The following is a 27,214-nucleotide window of genomic DNA, read 5'->3' on the forward strand; positions in this document are numbered from 1 at the left end:
ACTGAGGAAGGAGCTGAACCCAGGACGCTATGCAAGCTTTTCGCTAGTTGCTGTGATCTCTCCTAATTGCACCATTGGTGTGCTCTTGGATTTCTTCCTTCTTCAGAGCTCATAAATCAACAGAAGACCTCACAGGTACCTTAAGACAACTGGTTGGAAAGACTTGCAGCTCTAAAACGAAGAACTGCATCACAGTGGCAGCTTGCCAAAGCGGGGAGCCACTGACCTGCCCTCCCTGGGCTACAGAACCACCACTGCAGATGGATATCAAGTGAGCAAACAAGAGCCCAATGGGGTCCCACCTCATCCTACAAAGCTGCTTCTTAATAGGAGTAACCCATTGCTCAGCTACAGATCAAGCTCCTCTGATGGCTCATGCTTCTTTGATCACCTACTTTTCATGGGAAGGCAACTGCTAAATTGTATGTGCAGTACAGAGTTATAATAAATAACTGAAATGTAAATTCACACTTACCTCTGTCAAATAGCGCACTTTGTTCCTTATGTAGCAAGGCAACCTCTCGGCCCAGGGCTTTCTTCTGCCTTTCTAGCTCATTCCGAAGCACCAAAATCTTCAACTGTAAACACTCACTCTCTTTTTTCTATTAAACAAATTAATAAGAGGGCTGCTCAGCAAATATGTTGACACAGAGAATGGGTGGCCATCTGTCATGTATGATCTAGATGAGATTCCTGCATCCTTCTCCTCCTGTGATGAGGCTGCATTTTAATTGTTTTAATGTTGTATTTTAATCTTGCTTTTAAGTTGTGTTCATTCAACCCGTTTTTATTATTGGTTGTTAGCTGCCCTGAGCCCAGCCTTGGCTGGGGAGGGCAGGGTATAAATAAAATTTATTATTATTATTTTTTATTATTGCAGGGGGTTGAAACAGATGACCGTCGGGGTCCCTTCCAACTCTACAATTCTAGGATTCTGGTTTGACTATTGCACTGAACACAACATGATAGGCTCAGAAAAGCTTGAGGATTGAGAGAGCCATTTGTAAAGAGGCCAGAGCAAATTCTTGAGAGGCTCTCTTGAAAGCACCCATGCAAAGCCAAAGTCACCCAACTTGGACTACAAGATGTCAAGGCTTGGCTTGTAATAATCTCACGACAGAAGGACACTGGGATCATAAAGCCTGTCTAGCTCCTCAATGATGTCATTGTCCAGTACAGGCATCCCCAATCTTCGGCCATCCAGATGTTTTGGACTACAATTCCCATCATCCCTGACCACTGGTCCTGTTAGCTAGGGATCATGGGAGTTGTAGGCCAAAACATCTGGAGGGCCGCAGGTTGGGAATGCCTGGTCCAGTAGATAATAATAAAATAATAATAATAAAAATAAACAACCTCCTTTTCATTCATACAGACCATAGTGAGCCAAATTATTTTCTTATCTGCTGCCATGCCTTTTTAACCTGAATTAAACATTAATTTAATTTAAGTTAATTTAATTAAGTTAGATTAGCCTCAACCAGAGCCAGGGCCTTCTCAACACTGGCTCCGGTCTGGTGGAACGCTCTGTCTCATGAGACCAGGGCCCTGCGGGATCTGATTTCTTTCCGCAGGGCCTGTAAGACAGAGTTGTTCCACCTGGCCTTCGGCTTAGAATCGGTTTGATTCCCTCCCCCCCCTTCTTTTTCCTTTCTCCTCCTGTGAAGAGGCTGCATCCTAATGTTTTAATGTTGTATTTTAATCTTGTTTTTTAAATTGTATTTTAATCAACTTGTTTTTATTATTGGTTGTTAGCCGCCCTGAGCCCGGTTTTGGCTGGGGAGGGCAGGGTATAAATAAAATTTATTTTTATTTTTTTTATTATTATTATTAAGATTACAACTTAATGTGATTTTAACTGGGCATTGTCATTTGACTGTTACAATATTGCTGTTTTAATTATTTTATTGTACGCCACCCTGGGCATCCCACATGGAAAGGCAGGAAGACAAGTTGAAAAATAAATAAATGCAGTCCCTGAAAGGGCTGCACTGGGAGCCTCAGGGGGTTAAGAAAATCCCAGGGCTCCCCAATGGAGAGCTCAATGCACCGCATGCTAAAGCTGCTGCACATGCACACCAGCAATTTGGGCACTCCTGCCGAGCCGTCTTCATTAATGACAAAACTCTAGGCAAAGTCTGAGATCTCTGCCTCTTGCCGCATTTTGCAACCTCTGCAACTACATTTTCTCCCAGTGCAGCCTGAGCAAAGTATGAGGCTTTTGCAGTCCACAAATCTCTTCAGAGATTAAGCTATCGATATCCTTTCCCTCCCTGCTTGTACAAAGGCAGAATGCCTGACGTGTTCCCATTCCAAGCAGCTCACAAGCCAACATAAAGATGACAGGCTTCACTTTACCTCGGGGACCGAAGCGGACATGGAGAAGAGTTATTTAGAGTGATAAGGAAATGTGGCTTTTGTTATGTTATTTGTAGATTTGATTTATGGGCTTATTGCGAATATGCATCTATTCTCTGTTCCCAACTTGCACGTAAACCCAGTGGAGAAGTCTTGATTGCCTCAACACAAGGCACTGGGGCTGAAGGAAGAAAATTAGTTCAGTGCTGAAAGAGGCACACAACGGTACAGTAAGCCTCTGGCTAGAGAGATAGCGGAACTCCCCGTGTTCCTCATCATTTAAAGCCAGCTTTATGAAGGACTTCAATTTTCCATTATGTGTCAAGCCTCCCAGACTCGTTGGAGAACCTCCCTGAAATAAAATGCAGGACTCCCCAATCCGAACCAAGCATAACATCATGAAGAGAATGGGATACAAGCCGATTGGCTTCTTAAAATTGATACGAGGCACCAGGTGCCTGCCAGGCTGTGCCAATATAAATTTCCAAATTAAGTCACTAGCTATACTGGTCCCCATCCTAGACCACGCTGAGCCCTTTGACATTAGTCGGCGCCAACAGATTGCTTTGTTCCAAATTCTTCTTTTAAAAACAAAACAAAAAACTGAGCCTAAGTTGACAATTAAAATGTTTGTCACTGTGCCCGAGAAGTCATTACATGCATTTTGCTCATCCTCAAAAGCTTGGAGTGTCAGCAAACTCAGCTATTACACTCGGCCCAAACAATTACAAGGTTCACCACACTTTCCACTGGTAGCTCATTAATCCCAATCTGTAAGAGTTTGTTTTTCCTGGCAGCCACTTTTTGCTCATGGCCACAGAGCCAGCGTTGATGCTTTACAACTGCAGAGCTTTAGGAGGCCTATTAATTTGGTTTTCCCCTCTCAGCAATTTAGGCTTAATCCAATACATCAAGACGTTGGGACTTTCCAGACAAATATTTCCATTTAATAATAAAAAGGGGGTTGAGTTACATGCAAGAGTGACAGTGCTTGAGAAAGTCCATACATCTGTAGTTATTACATGAAGACATCAAGCGATTTCTCCTGCACGTGAAAAACTCGTCGCTGCAGATCAAATCATGCCTAACTATCAGGGAAGAGGTTGTCTGCACAACGTGTGAGAAAACTGGTTGAGCATCTCTGTACTAGGATTCCCCAAACCTTTTACTGTTTGCAGTTCCTCACTTTTGTAAATATATTCCTGAATTTCATTGGTTACAGGTTTGTAACTTTGTGTGTTTGCCCCCACTCAAGCCAGGCACCTCAAATTCCATTATATTCGGGTCTCCTAAGTGATAATCAAGACCTAAATACAGAAATAAATAAATGGTTGGCTTCAAATTGCGAATAAGGGACATAGGATGATCAGCAGTGGGGTTCTATCCACCAGATCAGTCTTACATAAGCTGAGACCTAGGCACAGAAAGGGCCTGCGCCGAAATTCCCCTAACAACTGCTCACACCTCTCTAACAAGGTACTCCCTTCAGATTTTGAAAGCCCTCCAATTATATGAACCCATCAATGTTTTACTCAGGGCATTTGCTCTAAGTGAGAGAAGCAAATACATCCCGGAAACCTACCAGCTCCTTGCTTGTCGACGTAAGCCTCAGTTTCTCTTCGATCTCCCTTCCTATTTTCTGAACAGTTACCTGAGTCTGTTTAATTGCACACTGGGCCCGGTGGAGCCTGCGAATGAACAAACACACAGAGAGGAGTTAAAACAGCCTTTGGAAATAAACTACACTGCACTGAACATGCTGGAAGCTACTTTCTGAACGCTTCTCTCAACTGTCTTTGCTTTAAAACGATGTTGATATTGTATTTTTAAATTGCTGTAACCCTTCCTCCTTCTGGAGAATGGTGGGTGATAAATAGAATATCTAACTAACAATAACAATTCCCGCTGGTATCAACAGCACATCAACACAGCAAAGGAATGGGGTGAACTGGGGTTCAAATGAGTCCGTGCTCACTGTACTAAGTTCCTACTTGGAAAATGGGTGTGAATTCACCCACAGGGTTTCAACTCAAGTTTAATGGCCCACAACCAGCTCATCACTGAACCCAGACCCTGGTCCATGCCCGATTCAGATGTTATGCAGAACTAGAGCTGTGTGTCTTCAGCATGCTGGAGACATTTTGCTCTGAATCCTCTAGTGCAGGCATGGCCAAACTTGGCCCTCCAGATGTTTTGGGACTACAATTCCCATCATCCCTGACCACCAGTCCTGATAGCTAGGGATGATGGGAATTGTAATCCCAAAACAGCTGGAGGGCCAAGTTTGGCCATGCCTGCTCTAATGTGTGCTCCCAATGGCTTCATATGGGGGTTATTGGGCTGTTGTTTTTATTTTGATTATGTATTTTGTGGTTTTATGTTTTTATTTTATTCGGTGAACTGCCCTGAGACCTCAGGGTATAGGGTGGTATATAAATTCACTCAATCAATCAATAATAATTGAATAGCGTTGAGGACAAAATTGTGCCCAATGGCACATTGTAACACAAATGTCAGGAGGTCAAGGGGTTTCCCCGCAATGCTACTCTCTAGAAGTGCCCCTGACACCCATCCCAAAGAGTTGCTCCAGATATGGAAAGCTGGATCCTAAACAGGCAAACAGGCAACACTTCAGATTTCTGCCTCATAAGAACTGAAAGGGGGGGGGGGAGAGAGAGAGAGAGAGAGAGAGAGAGAGAGAGAAAGAGAAAGAGAAAGAGAAAGAGAAAGAGAAAGAGAAAGAGAAAGAGAAAGAAAGAAATAAAGAAGCCACTGGTTTCAATTACAATTTTAAATTGGGCAAAGTTTTAAGCTTGGTCTGCACATGGAAGAGAATGAGGCACTAGAGCAGGCTTCCTCAAACTTGGCCCTCCAGGTGTTTTTGGCCTACAACTCCCATGATCCCTAGCTAGCAGGACCAGTGGCCAGGGATGATGGCAACTGTAGTCTCAAAACATCTGGAGGGCCAAGTTTGAGGAAGCCTGCAGTAGAGAATGGTCTGCATCACTTCTGGCTGCAGGTGGGAAAAACCATTTTTGAGTGCTCCATTGCACAGACTCCTTGCAAGGGAGAGGGGAAAACTAAAGTGTCATGTACAGTGATAGCACTGTATTAGAACAGAAATAATGAGCAAATATTTGAAGGAGGAAGACAGAAGGAACATGAAATGTTTTAAATTACAATTTTGATATTGCAATAAAAAGGTAAAGGACCCCTGACAGTTAAGTCCAGTCGCAGACGACTCTAGGGTTGCGGCGCTCAACTCACTTTCAGGCCGAGGGAGCCAATGTTTGTCCGCAGACAGTTTTTCCAGGTCATGTGGCCAGCAGGAATAAGCCACTTCTGGTGCAACGGAACACCGAAACCAGAGCAGTGCACAGAAATGCCGTTTACCTTCCCACCTACTTATCTACTTGCACTCTGACATGCTTTCAAACTGCTAAGTTGCCAGGAGCTGGGACCAAAAAACGGGAGCTCACCCCGTCACGGGGATTCGAACCACCGACCTTCTGATCAACGAGCCCAAGAGGCTCAGTGGTTTAGACTTTCCAAAGGGCAGCAGCAATAGTTACCAGAAGTGTTTTAATATGCTGTAAGTTTCAGTCGCTCCCCAAACCCAAGCTATTTGATGCAAGGCAGACACTTTCTGCTAGACAGACCTCTCCTGGGGTGACACAACCAGGGAGAGGATTCAAATCTGGGATGCCCAGCCCTGCAGCACTAATTCAAACCTCATTCCTACACTACACAGAAGTGCATGGCCTGCAGTTTAAGAGCACAGAAACAGGTTGAAGTTAGCAGAAGATGATTTATGATACAACGTCTCCCTACTGTTTCCTGAACACATTTGGTCCTTTTAGGAAATGAGTTGTTGATGTTTTTTAAAGAATGATCCAAAAATGTAGCAATTTTGGAAGCATTAGAATTACCTCCACGACTGATATATTTGAGGGCATTTTCCACTGGAGGCCAGTCTGGCAGGTGACCCTGCAGGGCGCTTTTGGCCTTCCCATGCAGCACAGCTCATTTGCTTGATCCATTGAGGCAGGCTGTTATTTATAATGCAAAAGAGCCCTTGAGCTGTGCAGGGCGCTTCAGAAATCTCATTTCATTTGTCTTCAGCGACCTGGGAGGTGGGTCAATATCATTTCCATTTTACATGTGGGGAACTTACTGAGACAGAGGTTTTGCTCGAGGTAACTCAAGTTCACAGCTGAGCTGAAACTTGAACCCAGGTCTCCAAAGTCTGCACCCAAAATTCTATACCCAGGACCGCCTTAGCGCCCTCCTTCCCACTTGCCCTTTCCTTGTTGCAGCCTATAAAAAATCCACATGTGAATTGAACATGCCACTTCCTTCAAAAGTACAGCGGCTGAACTAGAATCAAGGCTTAACCATTGTCAAACCTGTTAGTAAATTAAGGGTTGGATTTTGAGCTGGAAAACTGGAGTCCAAACCCCCATTTACACCCCCAGTATTCTCTGGGTGGCATTGGTATGATGCTCACTCCTATCTGTTAAGGCACAGAGCAAGAGTTGCCATAGAGAGATGAGAGCAGGAAACCATCCACAGCATGTTTTAAAACACTACATAAACATATTCAGCCCCTGTAGACCTTATTTTCTGCAGAATGCCTCAGAATTATCTACACGCCATTCTTGCAGCACAAAGTAGTCACCCCAAATGCTTTTGCTTTCAATAAGATTTTTAAAAGTCCCTAAAGATCTGCAACTGCAGTTCTAAAGCCAGCCTTCCTTGTATTTAGCTGTCAATCATGACAATATTATTCTCCGCATACCTATAAATACTGAGCCCAGCTAGAGTTTTGAAGCCAAGATTTCCTGAAACATATTTGTGCGCAGAGTAAAGCTGTGCTGCCAGCTCCAGCACAGTAATTCCACTTGCAACTTGCCCAAGAAGCTCAAGGTCTGACAGCATTACATGCCAAAAAGGAAGACCCTATACAATTTAGGCTCATCACCCAATGCCTTTGCTCTGCACAGAACTGCAGAAAAGGACTCTATTATACAGTCAGACAGTGACAAAGGAGCTAAGCTGAGCCGAGGTGAAAACAAGCAACAGATAATCAAGAGCCTCTGCTCTTCTTTTCTTCTGGAGAAGTCAACAAGGTCATTACATCTCAAGGGTGTCACGGAAACAGAATTTAAAAGTCTTTGGAAGCACTCGGGTATCCAAGAGCAACCAAGGAAAGCGAGAAGATGGGAGGAAGGGGGGCCCTGAACAATTTGGAATTCCCTCTTCATGTAAAATAAGGACTACTCTTTCAGGACAACTCCCATATGACTATATCCTGCATAAGGGCAAGATGTTGGAGTGAAATAGTTATCCACCTATTGCTAATGTCTGAAAATCAAACATGCTGCCTGCGTATGTAAGATTGGGCCCATATGTAAAATTGGGCCCTTCTTCTTGGCTCACCAGGCTGGTGAGCAGCAAAAACAGACCTTCTCAGTGGTGGCCCCATTAGTGATGAACTCCCACGGGAAGTACAGCTGGTTGTATAATGACCCCCACCCCTCAAGAAGGGATTGTTAGTCCTTTCCTTGCATTTTATTCAAACAATTTTAAGACTAAAGTGTACAAAAAAATTAGGATACTCCCCAAACCTTAGTTTTAGTTTGTAGAGTGCTTTACCAGAAACTACTACACATCTCAAACACCAAATGAACAGATACTTGTAAAGATGCAGAAAACAGGTGCAGTTTGAATCAAAACATCTGGGTTTTCTGTGGTAGGTGCAACTGAAGAGGCCAGCCGGTGGTCATCTGGCCATATCAGACTTGTGTACATTTACCCATTTTTTTGTAAAAACACTCGCATCCTGTCGTGTTTGGCAAAATTTTCATAGGGCTTGCCAATATGTTTCCAACAGGAAGACTAAAAATAAAATGCCTCATTCCAGATGCAGCTAAAGCAGAGCAAAGGAAGCTTTGCAGGCAGAGACCCATAATATATAAAAGAATGTTAAACATGATGCCCAGAAATATCAGGCTCTCTTGTTGCCCAAATCAATTTTGTTTATCTGAAAGATTTTGATCGAGATTTTTCAGTATCCACAAGGCAACCAATTTCTATAGGACATGTTTCAAGTCTTTGGGTTCTCATTGCTTCCACTGTTGCAGATTATCCCAAGCAAAATTAGATTATGGATCACGCACTGCAGTCATTGAAACAATCACTAACACTAGAGATTCATACGTGTGCACATTTCATCTGGCTGATTAAATGAAGTCAAAGCCGAACCTTAAAGCCCTCGTCCCATGTGTGTACTGCCTTTCTCCCAAATAAGCTGAATGTGTCCAGGGTTATCCCATTCCATCTGCATGACAACCTTGCAAGGCAAATCATCCTGATGGAGTCTGACTCATCCAAGACCACCAGTGAACCTCGTGGCTTACAAGACCTCTGCCTCATCTTGGAGCTGCTTTGGACACAATGAAGTCCTGCCAGCTAAAAGTACTGGTGCGCTGCGTCCAGCTGGCAGCATTTCTCTGTGTCCAGAGTGGCCAATCATTTACAGTGGTGCCCCTCAAGACGAATGCCTCGCAAGACGGAAAACTCGCTAGACGAAAGAGTTTTCCGTTTTGGAGGTGCTTCGCAAAACGAATCTCCTATGGGGTTGCTTCGCAAGACGACAATGTCTTGCGAGTTCCTGCGGGCCCCCCCCCCTTTTCTAAGCCGCTAAGCCGCTTATCAGCTGATCCGATCAGCCGATAAGCCGCTAAAAGCCGCTAAAAGCCGCTAATAGTGCTAATCCACTAATCTGTCAATGGGCTTGCTTCGCAAGACGAAAAAACCGCTAGACGAAGAGAATCACAGAACGGATTCTTTTCGTCTTGTGAGGCACCACTGTATACCTTTACAGGGGTCAGCAAACTTTTTCAGCAGGGGGGTGGTCCACTGTGCCTCAGACCTTGTTGGGGCGGTGGACTATATTTTTTGTGGGGGGAAGAATGAATTCCTATGCCCCACAAATAACCCGGAGATGCATTTTAAATAAAAGCACACATTCTACTCATGTGAAAACACCAGGCAGGCCCCACAAATAACCCAGAGATGCATTTTAAATACAGTGGTACCTCGTGTTAAGTACTTAATTCGTTCCAGAGTTCCGTTCTTAACCTGAAACTGTTCTTAACCTGAAGCACCACTTTAGCTAATGGGGCCTCCTGCTGCTGCCGCGCCGCCAGAGCACAATTTCTGTTCTCATCCTGAAGCAAAGTTCTTAACCTGAAGCACTATTTCTGGGTTAGCGGAGTCTATAACCTGAAGCGTATGTAACCTGAAGCATATGTAACCTGAGGTACCACTGTAAAAGGACACTTTCTACTCATGTAGAAACACGTTGATTCCTGGACCGTCTGCGGGCTGGATTTAGAAGGTGATTAGGCCAGATCCTGCCCCCAGGCCTTAGTTTGCCTACCCATACTTTAGTTTAGCTGATGCACCTTAACAGCAGTTCCGTTTGGTCAGATAGATAGAAAGAAAAAATAAATCCATTCAGCCTGGCACAGCAGCTGAGCCAAATCCTTCCAGGAAGACCACAAGCAGGAGACAAACGCAACAGCAGCCAACGTCTGAGAGAAACTGGCATAAATCCACAATCTGAACGTGGAAGTCATGTAGTTTGGAAGCACTCTGGTTCTGGAATTGCTCCTGAAGGCTTGAGACTAGTGCTAGTTTGTCAACTGCGTTCGTTCCTTGAGCAGACTTGGACACAATCAAGCCTACATTCGTTACATCTAGGCTGGATTACTGAAACATGATGTACATGGGGCTGCCTTTGGAGACCTTTTAGAGACGTCAGATAGAGGAGAATTTTGGAATCATCTTGCTCCTTTGCTGATTTACTGAGTCTCTTTCCAGGTATTATTACTTTTAAAGCCCTAAATGGAAATTCAAGACAGGCCAACTTGATTGGACAACCACTCCCAGCCCCTAATTCAATTCTAGTATAAGGAGGAGACGAATAAAGCCTTCACTTTCTTCCCATTATGCTTTATTTTTTAAACACCCACATTCTTTCTCAGCAAGGAAGCATTCTTCCTCAATAGGCTTACTAATTCTCTTTAATACTGATTTTTACCAGTATATCCGGAAGAAGCATCAAGCTGACTAACTCATATTTCCTGGCTCTCTCTGGATCCATTTTTAAAAATTGTCATTTCTTAAATATAGAAATACACTGAGCCTCACCTGGGTCTGGAAGAGCACTTCTTACATGACGCTGTCACAATATTTGTGAACATCATTAACAAATTTACAACATATAAAAGAAACTCTAGATTTTCACTCGGGTCTGGTTTCTATGTTGGTTAGTTTGAGGATCAGACATCAGTTCTTTACATAGAGCTGTAAAGTTGGAAGGGACCATGCAATGCAGGAATATGCAGCTGTCCCGTATGGGGTTGTTATCTGGTGAGTGAAGACCACAACAGGTGGAGTATGAGGAAACACTCTGCATTTTGTACAAACTTGCTTGCAGCCCAGCCCACGAGAACAGAGGTAGCTGCTCTCCTCCATGGACACATCCTACAATTACAATGTGTGCTATTGCACCACCCCAAGAGGGACATGCACACACACTGGTGCACATGAAATTCTTGTGTTACTTGTTTCGACTGTCTTCGGGCATGAGCTTAACTTAGAGGAGTGAAATGCTTTCTTTATACGTAATTCGAGAAACAGATTGACGATGAATGCCGAATTTGGAGAAGATTCCTCCCCGCTCCTCGCAGCCATAGATGATTGCATGCTAAGTAAGCAACCTTTCAAATTCATTCCAGATATTCTCTTGAATAATTTCATCCGATTTTGTTCCTCAATCAATTCTGCTTATGTTAAAGGAATAGGTTCTGCTATTAACCAAACATCAAGCAATCACAGTCAGATTCCACCAGCTATTTCTCGACAATAAATGATTTCCCTGATAAACTGTGATGGCTTGGAAAGTAGCCCAGCTGTGACCCAATTCAGTTGAAAGTTATCACCATGCAGGATTTAAAACTAATTGCATGGATTAGAATACAAAAGGTTGTTCTGAGCTGTCTTTATTTTCATGTAAAACAGTTCACTAAGTTCACATCTATTGACAAAGTGCGAAAATATCTCCAAAATGAAGCTATCAAAAAAGAACGTTTGATACTAACTGGATGAGAATTTAATACAGCACACATCAATTCAGGTCTTTCAATGAACAGTTTACATTCATAACCAGAATATATTGTTAAGAGACGGGCACCCACTCAGACATGCAAATGTTAATTATGACTGATTTTGTTCTTGGATTCTGACATATACCAAGCAAAAAGGGCAACTTTTGTTTAGATGCAGGTGGCTCCCTATTCACAAGGGGGTTACATTTTGGGCCCCAGCACACAAGGGCAAAATCGCAAAAAATGGGGAGCACCCTGGAGAGTCGTCTTGGCTCGGGAAGAGACTCACCCCAGAGCCCAAAGAGAATAATCTCTTGGGGCTTCGGAGAGGATCTCCACGCAAGCCGGAGGGGCAGCGGGGCTTTGCTGAGCTGCTCAGCCTCCCCAACTAACAGCTGGTGTAAGGGGTAGCACAGCAGCAGAAGCAGCCACTTCCCTGTGAATCAGCTGAAGAAGCCCTGCTGCCCCTCTGGCTTACACAGAGGTCCTTTTTGGGCTCGGGGGGGGGGGTGGGTCCTCCAAAATGCTCCTTGTTTCCGGGTACCTGGCACTGTGCTTCTGCACGGTCGCACGTAAATGGGGAGTTGACTATCACAAAGGCTTGGGTAGTACTGCATATTAATCAGAGTGCTTGTGCACAAACGCTATTACTCTCTTGGTACTTTTTGGCTACAAACTAGCCCCTCATGCAGAAAGTCCCATTTTACACTAAAACCCCAGAGCAGGTCTAAATGAGGTGATAAAATGAGCAATACCACTTCACTCTACAGGTAGGGTGAAATATACTCGGAGTCGAGAGTGGATTCCATGCTCTTTATTCAGCTCATAGTGGTGAGGAGGAATGGAAGTTCCCCCAGAATGTCTGCTTTATATACATTATTTACACAATGGGCCCCACATGATTGGCTAATTCTTGGATTCTCCTGTAGGCCAATCAGGTTGCAGATTCACTTCCACCTGGAGCTGGATTAGGTGGCTCCTGTGGACCAATCAGACTGCTGCATTCTGAATCCTATTGTTCTAGGACCAATCAGACTGCTGCATAGGGGATCACATTCTTTAATGTTCCTACGTGTTTTGTAAACAACCCTTGCATGCAGAAGACTAAAACAGCAGGTTGTGCTAGATTTATCATTATTATCACTTGCAGGGAGTCCACAACAGGAAACATTCCAAGTGTTATTCCCCTACCTTTAGCCTAAACTGCAAGCGCAAATTCTTAAATGATTGATTTTCAAAGAATCTGGAGCTAATTGTGTGTTTCTCCCCCCCCCCCCTTTCTTTTTTCCTTTTCGGATAGAGGCGAAACATGACCAGAAATCACTGAGAAGCAATAGCCATGCAAGCTACAGAAGTGCCATCTCTTGGGCTTTAGGAGTCTTTTATAGACATTACCTATACATTTTCAGAAAAGTCTCAAAAATCACGAGGGCCAGAAACCTTTTAAAATTGAAACCAATTCCCAGGAGTCCAATTTCTCTGCTAGAGTCATCAGAGCGTTCTGATAATTTAACAATACAAAGATGCACGTCGAATCACATTTCCACTATTAAAAAGCAACAATGTGAGGAGGCAGCAATAAATGATCTATTCCAGCCCCACAGCCCCTTTGTTTGGCATATTTAGGCCATCTTAGGTACGTTAAGTCACAAATCAACATAGCAAACACTGGTCAGTTAGAGAATCGTCGCTGTTCTCAGATGGTGCTTATAAAAGAATCCAGATCTATGGCTTTTTGACATGCATTGCGGTCAATCGCCTGAAGCATTTTCCATCCATCTTCTTGAACGCCTGGATGCTGTTCGCTTTCTTCCTCTTTTGTCCTCTCCTTCCTCCCCCCCCCCCATGTACAGCATTTATTTCATTCTTGGTCACAAGCCATGAATGCACAGACTAAATACTACAGTCACACATCCTATAGCTATTTCTCACAAGAGAAATAAATACAGGGAAGGTCAGATTTGCCAAAACAACCTTAGTTTACACTGGGTTTATTTAAACAAAGTAATGACCACTGGGGATTTAGAAAACAGAGCGAGAGCTTTTTGGCAAAGTGAGAGATATGGGATACCCAAATTGCAAACACCCAGTACTATTATTAAAAGAGCTTCTATTAAACAGATTTTAAAACAAAAAAATATGAAACCTGAACAAACAAGTCTTTATGCTTACCTAGAGACTAGATTCTAAAGAGGTCCGGCTACATTAGCCATGAAGAAGAAGAAGCCTCCAATCCAGACCCCCAAATCTACACATGTACAACTAATCTGATATTTTTGTTTTTGGAATTTCCTTCCCCACCAACACATCCAATGGACTTTTCAGGTTTATATGCAACCCCATCCTCACCCAGTTCCTGAAACTATGTGACAAATAGCCAACGCCAGAGTAAGACACGAGCCAAGAAGAGGAACAAGGATAGAAATGGAGAAGGGCTCCACGAGTCTATCCTGACCAGTCATCGGCTTCCTGTGCAACATAAAGCAAGTATTCTTAACAGCACAGGATGCAAAAGGGACAGTGCATGAAGATAAAATGCTCCAAGAGCTTTCGGGACCCTTGGATGAACTCTGCTCCCAAAGCAGAAAAACGTTTAAGGATCAAGCTTTCCCAGTCCTCTTTCCAAACAGTAAGATGCAACCCAGAGGGGTCCAATAACCATTCTCAGAAGCCAACAAGCAGAAACGTGTCTTAAACCCACTTGGGTGTTGCCGAATCACCATCCCTTTTCCTTTGGGGACGATAAACAACATCTCTTGTTTAGCACAACTAAAATGCAATTCAATACCACTCAAGAGCAACTACTACATTCTGGTGCGCCTAATCATACAGAAAGGATTCTTTGATATACAGTCGTACCTCGGAAGTTGAACGCCTTGCAAGTTGGAACGTTTTGGCTCCCGAACGCCGTAAAACCGGAAGTGAGCGTTCTGGTTTGCAAACGTTCTTTGGAACCCAACCATCCGACGCAGGTTTCGCAGGTTCCGATTGGCTGCAGGAGCTTCCTGAAGCCAATCAGAAGTCGTGCCTTGGTTTCCGAACATTTTGGAAGTCAAATGGACTTCTGGAACGGATTCCATTCAATTTCTGAGGTATGACTGTAGTACTAATCATGCACCCCTCAAAATTCATCACTGTTTTTCTCTTCGTTAAGATGGTCAGCAGATACCTAGATAATTGCTTTCACAAGCACACCAACTAAAATATTGGCAGATTCTAACTGCTACCCACCAAACTGCCATCTTCAGGGCTTGTCTCACAAAATAAAAGCTTCTCAGCAAATGTGACAGCAGCGCTAGATGTCAGAATTTACAAAATCTGCTGCCAAAAAAAAGGACAGCTTCCCCCGCTCTCCTCCATAGCATGCAGTAGAGCTTATTTAATAATCTGATGTCATTCTTGATGTATCTTTTCTAAGGAGTCAAAGCTTTTTACAAAATTAAAACACACCAAAAAGAACTCCATAAAATTGCAATTTAAAACAAAGTCACAGACGGACTGCAGCATAAAATCTTAATAAGCTCATGGCAACAGATAAAAGATCTCTAAAAAGTCTAAATTTCCTGAAACATGGAGGGGGCATTTAAAGGACGCCTGAAAGCCAAGAGTGAGGAAGCTTGGCAGGCTCCCAAAAGAAGGACATTCCAAAACATTGTCACCGCCAATCGAGAAGGCCCCATCTTTTATATTCCTCCACCTGACACCACATATCAATGGGACCAAGAGCAGGACCTCCAAGCCTGATCTTAACTGGTCAGGAAGGTTCATATAGGAATACAGTGGTACCTCGCAAGACGAATGCCTCGCAAGACAAAAAACTCGCTAGACGAAAGGTTTTTCCATTTTCGATTTGCCTCGCAAGACGAATTTCCCTATGGGCTTGCTTCGCAAGACGAAAACGTCTCGCGGCTTTTTTTTCTTTGTCTAAAAACAAAGACATGTTTTGTTTATAAAGTTAATTTATTTTCCCTTAAATTTTTGAACTGCTCTTTACAGTATGTGTGACTTTAAAGAACAGTTAATAAACTGTTGTTGTACCAAATTTGGCTTTGTTTGGACTTTTTTTGACCATAGGAACGCATTAATTGATTTTCAATGCATTCCTATGGGATTTCGTGATTCGCAAGACGAAAAATTCGCTAGACAACAAAAATTGCGGAACGAATTAATTTCGTCTTGCGGGGCACCACTGTAGATGGTCCTGAGAACAACCTGCTTCCAAGGCCATTTTTAGGGCTTTAAAGCTAATACCAGGACTTTAAATTGAGCCTGGAAACAAACAGGAAACCAGCAGAGCTGGAATAGGACCGGAGTGATAAAATAGCATCGATGGATACCAGACAATAGTTTGGCACCATAACCGGAGCTGAGAATTTAAGTTTCCAAATTATTTTGGAGCTACACCAGCTAAACATTAGGCTTTTTGGAAGGCCTGAAAGAGTTGTTTGCTTCAATTGGCTTTTCCTGGGTAATGTTGTGTCTCGCCCACTGGATGGAGCGTGGAGGAACTGTAATGCTGCTCAATTTCTGAGTCTGTTTTATTTGTGTGGATCTTTTGTTCTTGGTTTTAGTAGTAACTTGTTAATACCTGTAAGTTGCTTTGGGCACAAGTGACCTAAAGATCACTTAATACTTTAAAAGAAAATTAACTTTTACCAAGCATCGCAGTAGATCAGCCAAGAAGCAACGAAGGCATGAAGAATTCGTATCAGGGCCATCTTGTTTGGGAGAGATCACAGGTGTTTCCTGCTTGGCAGGGGGTTGGACTCGATGGCCCTTGTGGTCTCTTCCAACTCAATGATTCTATGATTCTACAGCTGGTGAACTAGCTGAAGCTGGTAAAAAAAAACCCACTGCTAGCTACCATCACCACCTACACATTCAAGAATGTCTGCCAAGAATGGAGGCCAGAGGCATCCCAGATGGCAGACCTGCGTCTTCAAAGGCAGTACAATCCCATCTGGAGAAAGTTGCACAACCTTCCCCAGATTGCCAGAGCCCCTGACCAACCATTCTTCCAACTTATCTGCATTATTTCAGCTTATTCACCTCCCTCAGCCCACTCAACTGACAGACGCTGGTTTAGCAGCTCCACAGACTTCCTGGGATTAGACTACGGGGGAAAGGGGGTAGAGTCGCACACCATCAATATACTGGTGACACCTCGGCCTAAGCCCCTGGATGATCTCGCCAAGTTGTTTCATGCAGACGTGAAACAGAGGAAGAGACAAGACAGACACTTTGGTACCCTGTTAAGCCAAAGGTCATGGGGCTGAACAACATCCCCCAGAACTACCTTGTGAGTCTGGAATGTCTGGAACCATTGATGAACAAGAGGATACCATGGCCCATGCTAAAAAAAAAAAGCCACTGAGAAATTTAAGAGAATCAACAGAATCACACACTTCTAGGCATCCTTCAGCACAGGCTCATCCACCAGGGCAAGCAAGGCAGCTTCCATGCCTCCAAACCTGACTGTGTCAGCATCGCCCTAGAGCCAGTGCGCCAACTGGACTCATGCACCTCAACCCCGACTGGGCTAGGCGAGCTGGGTAGCACCGCCAGAGACCTCCTTTCAGATAGGAACAGGTCACAGTGCTGTGGACTCACAGCTTAGAGCTGAGAGCACCGGATTCACTGTCTCAATAGTACAGTCGTTGCGCAGCAGAGTTTTGCAGAGTCTTGCAGAGTATAAACCACTCGGAGAGCAGCTCTGTAGAATATCTTCCTTTTATTCTGTAACTACAACTATGATACAAAACTATATACAGAGCTGAATATTCTAAGCATAAATCAATGCTACACTGAGTGTCTGCAGCTGCTCTTAGCAGCAATCTTATCTCTAGAATCTCTAACACTCTCACTTTCTCCGATACACTGACTGACTGACTCTCACACACACAGATATGTTGCTGGGCAGAATAAGTAGATAGGCAGGACACGCCTCCTTCTCTCTGGAGAGTCAGCAAAGACCATCAGGAGATGATCAGGAGATTCTTGGGTATGGGAGGGGTGAAATCTCCTCAGACTGTAACAGATTTAAGTAATCAGGTCTCCCTAGGACTACCTGGAGCTGAGATACAGTCACATGCTCAAACCCTTGCTCAAATTAAGGTTAATGTGAGATCGACCAATGGCTATTCATATTACTTGGCTCTACATTTATTTTTTTTCACAAGGGGTCTCACTACAGCCTCTCACAAACATGCAGGAACCATGCCTTCTCTGACTGAGGCACTGATCACCTCTCTAAGACAGAATTTCCCAAATTTGGGTGACCGGCTGTTTTTGGACTACAACTCCCATCATCCCTAGCTAGCAGGACCAGTGATCAGGGATGGGAACTGTAGTCCAAAACCAGCAGGAGACCCAAGTTTGAGAAACCTGATCTAGACAGATTGCCTGTCTTTCTTTGTTGATTGGGGCGAAGGTCAAGCATGAAAGCAACTGGTCTCACCTCTTCAAGCAGCTTGCCCACTCATGTCCCCAGCGAACAAGCTGAAAAATATTCATCACCACATGACTAGAGTGCCATAGGCACAACCATCTCTGACGCCACTTGAAATCTGGTGTTCCAAGTCAGAATGATAGCAACAACATGTGGCTGGTGGAGTTGGAGGGGAGCAGAACACAACCTATCAGTACCAGGACATTATTCAAGTTGTGCTGCATGTTAGTTTGGAGGGGAGATCATTATTGGCAGCAAACCCATTCCATTCCATGTGTAGTTGTCCATTTCACGATGCTGGCAACTTGCAGACTAGTCATCCACTGTGTACAGACTATAGTATCCAACTATTGTGGAGATACTATACCTTGTCATAAGGCAGAATATTTCTCAGATAGGTTAAAGTTCAGTTATTCAACCCAGAATGAGATTCCAGTGTTCAATGTGGTATATACAGAATAAGGCATTTTAAAATATCCTAAAAATTGAAGCTCTTTTCCCCCCTGAAGGCTTATTTTAAGGTATCGGAGCTCAGTGTGTCGAGTATTACCTGCAAATATTGTTCTCATTAAAGCCCCATGGAAAACTAAGCTGTCTCCCTGCAGCTCTCAATCCCCTCACATATGCACATGGTTCATATAGGTTTGTCTGCAGCCGCAGGCTAGAATTCAGCACTCACTTGCCAGCTGTTAAAAATCCCTGCTCTAACTCCATGCAAGAAGTCCAGGAGGTGGTCACCCTTCACAAACTCAGTAGAAAACTGCGCTGTCAAGAGTTATTAGCGAGAAAGAAGAGAAATGGAGGAAACAGCCTGGAGTCTCCTCTCTTTGGCACATACGAAGCCGGTCACTGCAATATAGGCAAGGCGATTTCTCCCGAGATGAAGCATGTAGAATTTAGTATTCCCAGTAAGTTTAGGGGTCATTTTAAAAAGGCCAAAATTTGCTCACCATTTCTGAAAAACATATGAATTGTTTTGAGCCCCTGAGATAGGCCTCAAGTCGGATAAGGCATTCGTACTCACAGCTTAAAGGGTTTATGCTGTGGGGTGGGGAGGAAGGGATGAGAAATTAATTTCAGGGAACCCAATGCTCTCAGATGCATTGCTGGTGCTCAGCTTTTGCCCCCCCCAAAAAAAACACCTTTAAGTTATTGCTTCCCTTGATGGATAGATTGTATTAGTACGCTGCTTTTCATTCAAATGAATCCCAAACAATAAATATTAAGAACGTAATAGAATATCACAAGTACAGCATAAATCATATAAAACAAATTTTCAATTAGCAGTAATTAACCTCGTTGGCTATGATGCAGCTGCTGCACAAAGCTTATTGGACTGGCTAGCCAAGAGCTTGAATCCATGTGCTGCTCTCTGCTGTTAATTTTTCAAAGCAGCAGGAGAGGAGAAGGCTTATGTATACCTCAGCCAACACTGATTTGTGGGGAGTTAGGGGGTCATTAGACCCACCAGCTTTCCTCTACAAAGCTACTAACAGAGAGGCACTCCAAGCAACCCTGCCCCCCTCCTATTTGATCTCCCGGCACACTCACAAGTGGCACACTTATTTTACATACGAAATTATTACCGCAGCATGATATAATGTTCATTTAAAGGTGGGGGTTAGAGAAGGCCACAGAGAATAACCATTTGGTATTTGACAGTCTTCCTCATCCAGGGAATCATTTTATCTCAATTATTTCTAACCCTCACAGCTGAAAAGATGCGCCGAAAAGCACGTGCAAAGCACAGCGACATCTCCAGAGTCAAGGAGGCGCAGCCTGAAGATCCCTCCCTCCTGTTACCAAAAGCCATTGTTGAGGCCAATATACTGATTTGTTTTAAGCATGGGAAGACAGAAGAAGGTGCTTCTTCACACATATGTATGGTTAACTTACCAAGGTCACTACCACGACACGTGGAGATGGTCTCCAGCTTCAGTAACTTTTTAATAATAATAAAATTTTATTTATACCCCACCCTTTCCGGTTCAAAAACCGGGCTCAGGGCGGCTAACAACAAATTTAAAACACTTAATTATAAAAGAAGCATAAAAACATGAATAACAATAAAATTAAAATATCCAAAATCAATTAGATAATCCCCAGGGCTAGCTGGCAGAATTGGTCCTACTTGGGCCTGCGAGGAGGCCAGGGGAGAATTAGCTGAGGGGTCCCAGAGTGGGTAATCTTCATAAAAGGGGAGGGGGAGGGAAGAGAAGGGAAATAAGAGATCAGGCTGAACTCAAATTAAAAGCCAGGCGGAATAGCTGTGTCTTACAGGCCTGGCGGAAAGAGGTTAAATCCAGAAGGGCGCTAGTCTCATGGGGCAGAGCATTCCACCAGGTGGGAGCCATCACTGAGAAGGCCCTGGCCCTGGTGGAGGATAGTCTGACTTCCTTAGGGCCCGGGACCTCTAAACTATGGATATTCATGGACCTTAAGGTCCTCTGCGGGGCATACCAGGAGATGAAGGGATGAAGGGTATTTATGGTGTTCACCCAATGAAGCTGAATGTTGAAAGATTCAGGACAGATAAAATAAAGTACTTCTTTCTGCAGCTAATAGTTAAACAATGAAACTCCCTCCCAGAGGAGGTGGATATGTCTACTGAAGGCTGCTAGCCACGAGGGCTATGCTCTGTCCTCCACAGTGGAAGCAGAAATGCTTCTGAGTACCAGCTGCTGAAAACCACAGGAGGGGAGAGATGCTCTTGTGCTCGAATCCTGCTTGTGGGCTTCCCACGGGCACCTGGTCAGCCTGTGAGAACAAAATGAGCCACTGGCCTGATCCAGCAGGCTCTCATCATTCTACCAGGGGCTATTAGTTGTGGTAGCACTTCTTTGTTTACTGGAAGAATCCATGCTGAATAAGCAGCACAAACTTGGGAGAAGGGATCTTGAGTTAGTGCCATCCTTCACAGAAACATCCATCTGTTGGAAACAGGATGCTAGACTAGATAGGCCCTTGGTGATCATGTAAGTGAATGCATGATATACTTGTATCGTATACCTGACAAGGCAATTTTGTCTTAGGCAGCAAGCATTCTACCTGCTTTTAAGTACACTTATATAAATAAGCTCAGTTGTTTGGGAATTTGACAGCCAATGTTTCTGTAGAATTAAAACTCTAATATTAAAATGCTTGTAGAAGACAACTTTATGTGTAGAACAGCTGTCGTTCAGATCTGCCCATTCATTAAAAGAAAAAAAAAATACCCTATAATAATTCTTGCAAGGCAAGAGTGACACCTTCTGGTAGAGCTGCAATATAGAAATTTGAGTTTTTGAACTCCAAAGCAATTCTGAAGAGTATTTAAGACAGGGTTAATCCAGTGTGGTGATTCCAATGGTCAGGGATGGTGGGATTTAGTGCACAACACCATGTTGGCTACCCATTATTTGAGAGGTGTTGATAAAGGCCTGAGCAAGTTGGACAAGCAGTTCAGCAAGGCTGTGTGCACAGCCCAGAGCATATTCTACAGGAGAGTTCAACACATACTATGCTCATTAATAGGCCATCAAACTTTGGTTATGTCTATCCATTCAAACATACAGAACTTGCAATGCTCAGCTAGGCAACTTCTGAATATATTGACATGCTTTGCATTTTGTGTATTTGTATTTGGATGTTTTGAACATTTGCTGTATGCCACTTTGAGCACAGCTCATTGTGGAAAAGTGGCATATAAGTACAGTGGTACCCCGCAAGACGAATGCCTCGCAAGACGGAAAACCCGCAAGACGAAAGGGTTTTCTGTTTTGGAGGCGCTTCGCAAGACGAATTTCCCTATGGGCTTGCTTCGCAAGATGAAAGCCCATAGGGAAATCTCCGGGGACCTGTTTTAAATTGCTGGCGGTCGGGAGCAAAGACTTTCGCCCACAGCCGGCCTTCAGAAGAGGTCCTGGACCTCTTCTGAAGGCCAGCGGGGGAGCAAAAGTCTTTGCTCCCCCCCGCCTGCCTTCCCGGGACAGCGGAGACTTCTCCGCTGCCCCGGGCGATCTTAAAATGCTGGCGGGCGGGAGCGAAGCGTTCGCTGCCGACCCCCAGCATTTTAAAATCTCCCCGGGACAGCGGAGACTTCTCTGCTGTCCCGGGCGATCTTAAAATGCTGGCGGGCGGGAGCGAAGCGTTCGCTGCCGACCCCCAGCATTTTAAAATCTCCCCGGGACAGCGGAGACTTCTCTGCTGTCCCGGGCGATCTTAAAATGCTGGCGGGCGGGAGCGAAGCGTTCGCTGCCGACCCCCAGCATTTTAAAATCTCCCTGGGACAGCGGAGGCTTCGCTCCCGCCCGCCAGCATTTTAAAATCGCCCCGGGACAGCAGGGGCTTTTAAAATGCTGGCGGTCGGCAGCAAAGCCCTCCTGTCCCCGGAGCTTGCGGGGCGGGAGGTGGGAAGAAGGGCTTTTCTTCCCACCGCCAGCCTTCAGAACAGCCTTCTGAAGGCTGGCAGTGGGAACCAAAGCCCTTGTTCCCCCCCCCCCCAGCCTTCAGAAGAGGTCGGGGGACAGACTGTCCCCGGACCTAGTCTGAAGGCGGTTTCCCTAGGAACGCATTAATTGATTTTCAATGCATTCCTATGGGAAACCGTGCTTCGCAAGACGAAAAACTCGCAAGAAGAAAAAACTTGCGGAACGAATTAATTTCGTCTTGCGAGGCACCACTGTACACCCAGTCTACCAATCAATCAATCAATCAATCAGTCAGGGCACTAGTTACCCAAACTGTGGCAGTTCATCAGTAGAAACAGTGGGCACTTTGAAACCTAACACCAAGTTAAGTCTTGCATGAATCAGACTAAGCCTTGGATTTGATGAAGAGCCACGCCCCACACCCCACTGCCCAGTACATGATCCCATTTTCAAACTGCTCCTAGAATCAGTAAGTTTCTCCTAAGGTCCAACCAAATTGAATTTTCTCGTGACTTAACCCTACTGATCTAGTTCTGCCATCTGGTATTTGAGGAGTGCTATCTGTCCTCAGTCTGTCTTCACTTTTCCTGGCTAAACATACAGTGGCACCTTGGTTCTCAAACTTAATCTGTTCCAGAAGTCTGTTTGACTCCCAAAACAGTTCAAAAACCAAGGCGCGGCTTCCGAATTGGCTGCAGGAGCTTCCTGCACTCAAGCAGAAGCCGCGTCAGACATTCGGCTTCTGAAAAACATTCGCAAACCAGAACACTTACTTCCGGGTTTGTGGCATTTGGGAGCCGATTTGTTCGTCAAGCAAGCTGTTTGAGAACCAAGGTGCCACTGTACTCAAGTTCCTTCAATGTTCCCTCATAGGACTTGTTCTCTGTACCATCTTCACTGCCCTCCTTTGACCTCATTCAGACTTATCCAAGTACAGTGGTACCTGGGGTTACATACGCTTCAGGTTACAGACTCTGCTAACCCAGAAATAGTACCTCGGGTTAAGAACTTTGCTTCAGGATGAGAACAGAAATCGGGCTCCGGCGGCAGGGCGGCAGCAGCAGGAGGCCCCATTAGCTAAAGTGGTGCTTCAGGTTAAGAACAGTTTCAGGTTAAGAACGGACCTCCGGAACAAATTAAGTACTTAACCTGAGGTACCACTGTATTTCTCAAAATGAGGCATGTAGAACCTGACATAGCATTCCAGGTGAGGTCAGACTAGTACAGAAGCAAGTGGGATTATTTCTCATGTCTTGGAAACTACGAGTCTATTAATGCAACTAAATATCACACCAACACCATCATGTGGTTGAATATACAGGCGCCATCATTTTCACATGTACTGCCATGACAGGGATGCTTCTTCCTACGACCTGCGTGTTTGTTTTGGGAGGGGGTTTGGGGGTGGGTTGCTGAGGAGCAGGACTTTGCATTTGCCTTCTGAACCTTGTGCTGTTTGTATCAAAATGTAGAAAACAACGCTGAGAAAGACTCAAGACTTTGGAGAACTGTTACTATGGGTCCAGCCTTGCCAACCGTCAGAAGTTTTGGTCTACAACTCCTATCAGACGTTGGCTGGGGCTGATGGGAGCCGTAGTGCAAAACATGTGGAGCCCATCAGGCTGGCAAAGGCTGAACTATAGCCTATGCAGACAATACTTTGCTAGGTAGGCCAATAATGTGATCCAACAAGAGGCCCTTTAATATATTTTTTTGCAGAAATTCACTGAGTGCTCTCAAGTACAAAGGCTCACCTAAGTACCACTTGAGATTCCAACCCATATTTCTGCTCCCCAGAGTGCGCAACTGAAGTGTCGAACTTGCAGCCACTGGTAGCAGAGATGGCCAAACTAAAACACTTATATTTGCTAGAACTTATCATTCGATACGGGGGGAGCAAAAGAAAGAAACAGCAGCAAAGAATCGAGTATTATGCTACTAATATGCATCATTATAACACCAGGCAAACGCTGGAGACAAGGCTACTATTCATCTGAGAAGCACAGCTGGTCTTGTGCTAACACAGGCCATCCCCCCCCCCCCCCACACTGTTCGTTTTAGTATGACATTTCCATCTTCTTCCAGTGGTGGTGGTGGGAAAATCTTCACCAGTTAACTCCACCCACAGTAAACACAACTCTCTCAAAGTTTTACTGTAGAAAGAACAGGTCTGCAGTAATCCTAAGGAGCATCAAGGTTAGACTTTCCAAGATCATGTACAGTGGTGCCTCGCAAGACGAAAAGAATCCGTTCTGTGATTCTCTTCGTCTAGCGTTTTTTTTCGTCTTGCAAAGCAAGCCCATTGAAGGATTAGCGGATTAGCGCTATCAGCGCTATTAGAGGCTTTTAGCGGCTTATCTGCTGATCGGATCAGCTGATAAGCGGCTTAGCGCTATTAGCGGCTTTTAGCGGCTTATGTGCTGATCAGATCAGCTGATAAGCGGCTTAGCGGCTTAGAAAAAGGGGAGGAAAAAGGGGGGAAAAACAGCAGGAACTCGCAAGACATTGTCGTCTTGCGAAGCAAGCCCATAGGAGATTCGTTTTGCGAAGCACCTCCAAAACGGAAAACTCTTTTGTCTAGCGAGTTTTCTGTCTTGCGAGGCATTCGTCTTGCGGGGTACCACTGTACTAGGAGTTGAGAATCACCATCCAGGCGTCTTCACAACAATGCTATATGCACAAGAATGGACATGATGGGGAAACCTCTTGAAAAGCTATGCACGTTCAGCCTACTGACAGTGATGCTTTTTATATCACTATCTGTGCCAACAATTCTATTTCAGGATTTAAAATGAGTTACCTCAGCAAAGAGAAGACGTCGTATGAGTTGCGGACACAGTTCTGATCCACCTGGAGGAGGTTATTCTTCTGGGTTCCTGAGAGGCCCTTAAAGGCAAACAGGTTAGCTGATTAATTGCTTTTTATAACACTGAAATTAGGTCCCATTTCCCTATTAAAGGCCTTTTTACATTTTTTTTCCCCTTCCACAAGGGTATCTAGGTATCTTGAAGTCATCTGCTTAAGACTGCCCACCTCTTATGCTTATCTCAGTTGCTAAATGAAAACACTTCTTTGAAACGAGCCCTATAAGGCACCACCAGGCCAAAAAGGGAGTTCAAGGGGAAAAATTAATTATCTGCAGCTTAAGTATAAACAGCAGTTCCCATGCTGCCTAAGGAAAGCGCGGAAAGAATTTCCCTTTTTAATCTGCTTAGCTGATCAATATATGCAATGGTGTAATTCCTGCCTCCCTCCCCCGGCTGCAAGTATTTTCCCACCAGAGAAGAAAGTGCTTGGGAATGGTAGGGCATAAATGAAGGAGTCAATAGCAGAGGAATCTCTCCAAAGCCCAACTGCTCACTGCTTCTGAAAAAATCCCCACATGCTGCTGAGCCAGGAAGCTACACCCATATTCAATACAACATAGGGACCACTTGAAGGGGGAACCACACATCCAATAATAAAATAAGGCTATTGAAAATGCTCCAAGCTTTATCATACAACTTTCTTTCTCAGTTACCGTATCTTTCGCACTATTAGACACACCGGACCATAAGACACACCTAGTTTTTAGGGAAAACAAGAAATAAGAAAGCAACGCAAAGCACCCTGAGCTAAGAGGGAGCGCTCCTCCATCTTCGCTCAGGAGGCCTTGAGGGGCTATCCCTGAAGCCAGGAGAGCAAGCGGAATCAGTGCACACCCATCCCTCTTGCCTTCCTTGCTTCAGTGAAAGCAAGCCTACTGGCTTTCCCCTGACCTCCCGCAAGAGCCGTGCACTCTTTAAAGGGAGCACGGCTCTTGGGGGCTTTTCTGGGAAGGGACAGAGCCGTGCATCTCCCGCAAAAGCCAATAGCCGTGCGAAGCTAGAACAGCTAGAGGGAGCACTGCGTTGTCCTGGCTTCTTGTTTAGCCGCGTGTAGCCTCTCCCGGCTGTGGAGGCTGCGGGCAGCTAAACAAGAAGCCAGGGCAGCCAGCAGGATCCCTGCGATCCCGCTGGCTGTCCTGGCTTCTTGCTTGGCCGCCCGCAACCTCTCCCGGGCAAGGGGAGCCTTCATCCCCTGCCCGCAAGAGGCTGCGCGTGGCTAAGGCTCCCCCAAGAGCCGAACTCCCTTTAAAGAGCGCACAGTGTGTGTGTGTGGCTCTTGGGGGCTTTTCCCAAGGAGGGAGAAGGGCAGCCCTTCTGCCTCCTTGGGGAAAAAGCCCCCAAGAGCTGCACACACACTCCGCCGCTCTTTAAAGGGAGCGCTGAACAGAGCCTCCCGCCTGCATTCGCTCCATAAGATGCACACACATTTCCCCTTACTTTTTAGGAGGGGAAAAGTGTGTCTTATAGAGCGAAAAATACGGTATATACGAGGCTCATACCAGCTCGCTCAGCCCTACGTCTTCTTTTTTTATTCCCACAGCTCCTCCAACCCCAATTTTACATAAGCTATAAAATAAGAACAGCTTGCCCAAGGATTGTAGCTGCATTTTGAAGTGGAAGTTTAGTGCTCCGCAAACTGGAAATGCTTCTATGTTCACAATCTCCACAGATCTTAACATGGGCCTTTGGCTCTCCCCTTCAGATTCCAAATGTAATGAGCAAGTACACCCATACGCACCCATTCATTTAATTAGTAGCTGTAGGAAGTCTCCAAATTCCACTTTTGATTAAAAGCAGCTCAACAAAACTGTCTGAAACCCATGATCTTCCAAAAGGTAAAATATATCAAAATTATCTCCCTGGGGAGCTGTGAATACAGTGCATTATGCTAACCCTGCCTTCGTAAACTGATCGGGTGACTTTGGCAAGATCCACCCCACAGGTAGAAAGGCCAGA

The 27,214-nt window shown here is 44.8% G+C and overlaps 1 protein-coding gene across 1 annotated transcript in view; it reads right to left on the reverse strand.

The window, feature by feature from the left end:
- The window catches only part of UVRAG (UV radiation resistance associated), an 87,758-nt gene that overhangs the window by 40,614 nt on the left and 19,930 nt on the right, over positions 1-27,214 (reverse strand). The window contains exons 6-8 of the mRNA XM_083499614.1: positions 25,192-25,277; positions 3,941-4,046; positions 476-602 (exon numbers count right to left, since the gene is read on the reverse strand). Of these exons, the coding sequence (XP_083355740.1) occupies positions 476-602; positions 3,941-4,046; positions 25,192-25,277 (319 nt within the window). The remainder of the gene's footprint in view (positions 1-475; positions 603-3,940; positions 4,047-25,191; positions 25,278-27,214) is intronic.

Source organism: Podarcis liolepis (assembly GCF_965112155.1).
Source record: "Podarcis liolepis genome assembly, chromosome: 4".
Lineage (NCBI taxonomy): Eukaryota > Metazoa > Chordata > Lepidosauria > Squamata > Lacertidae > Podarcis > Podarcis liolepis.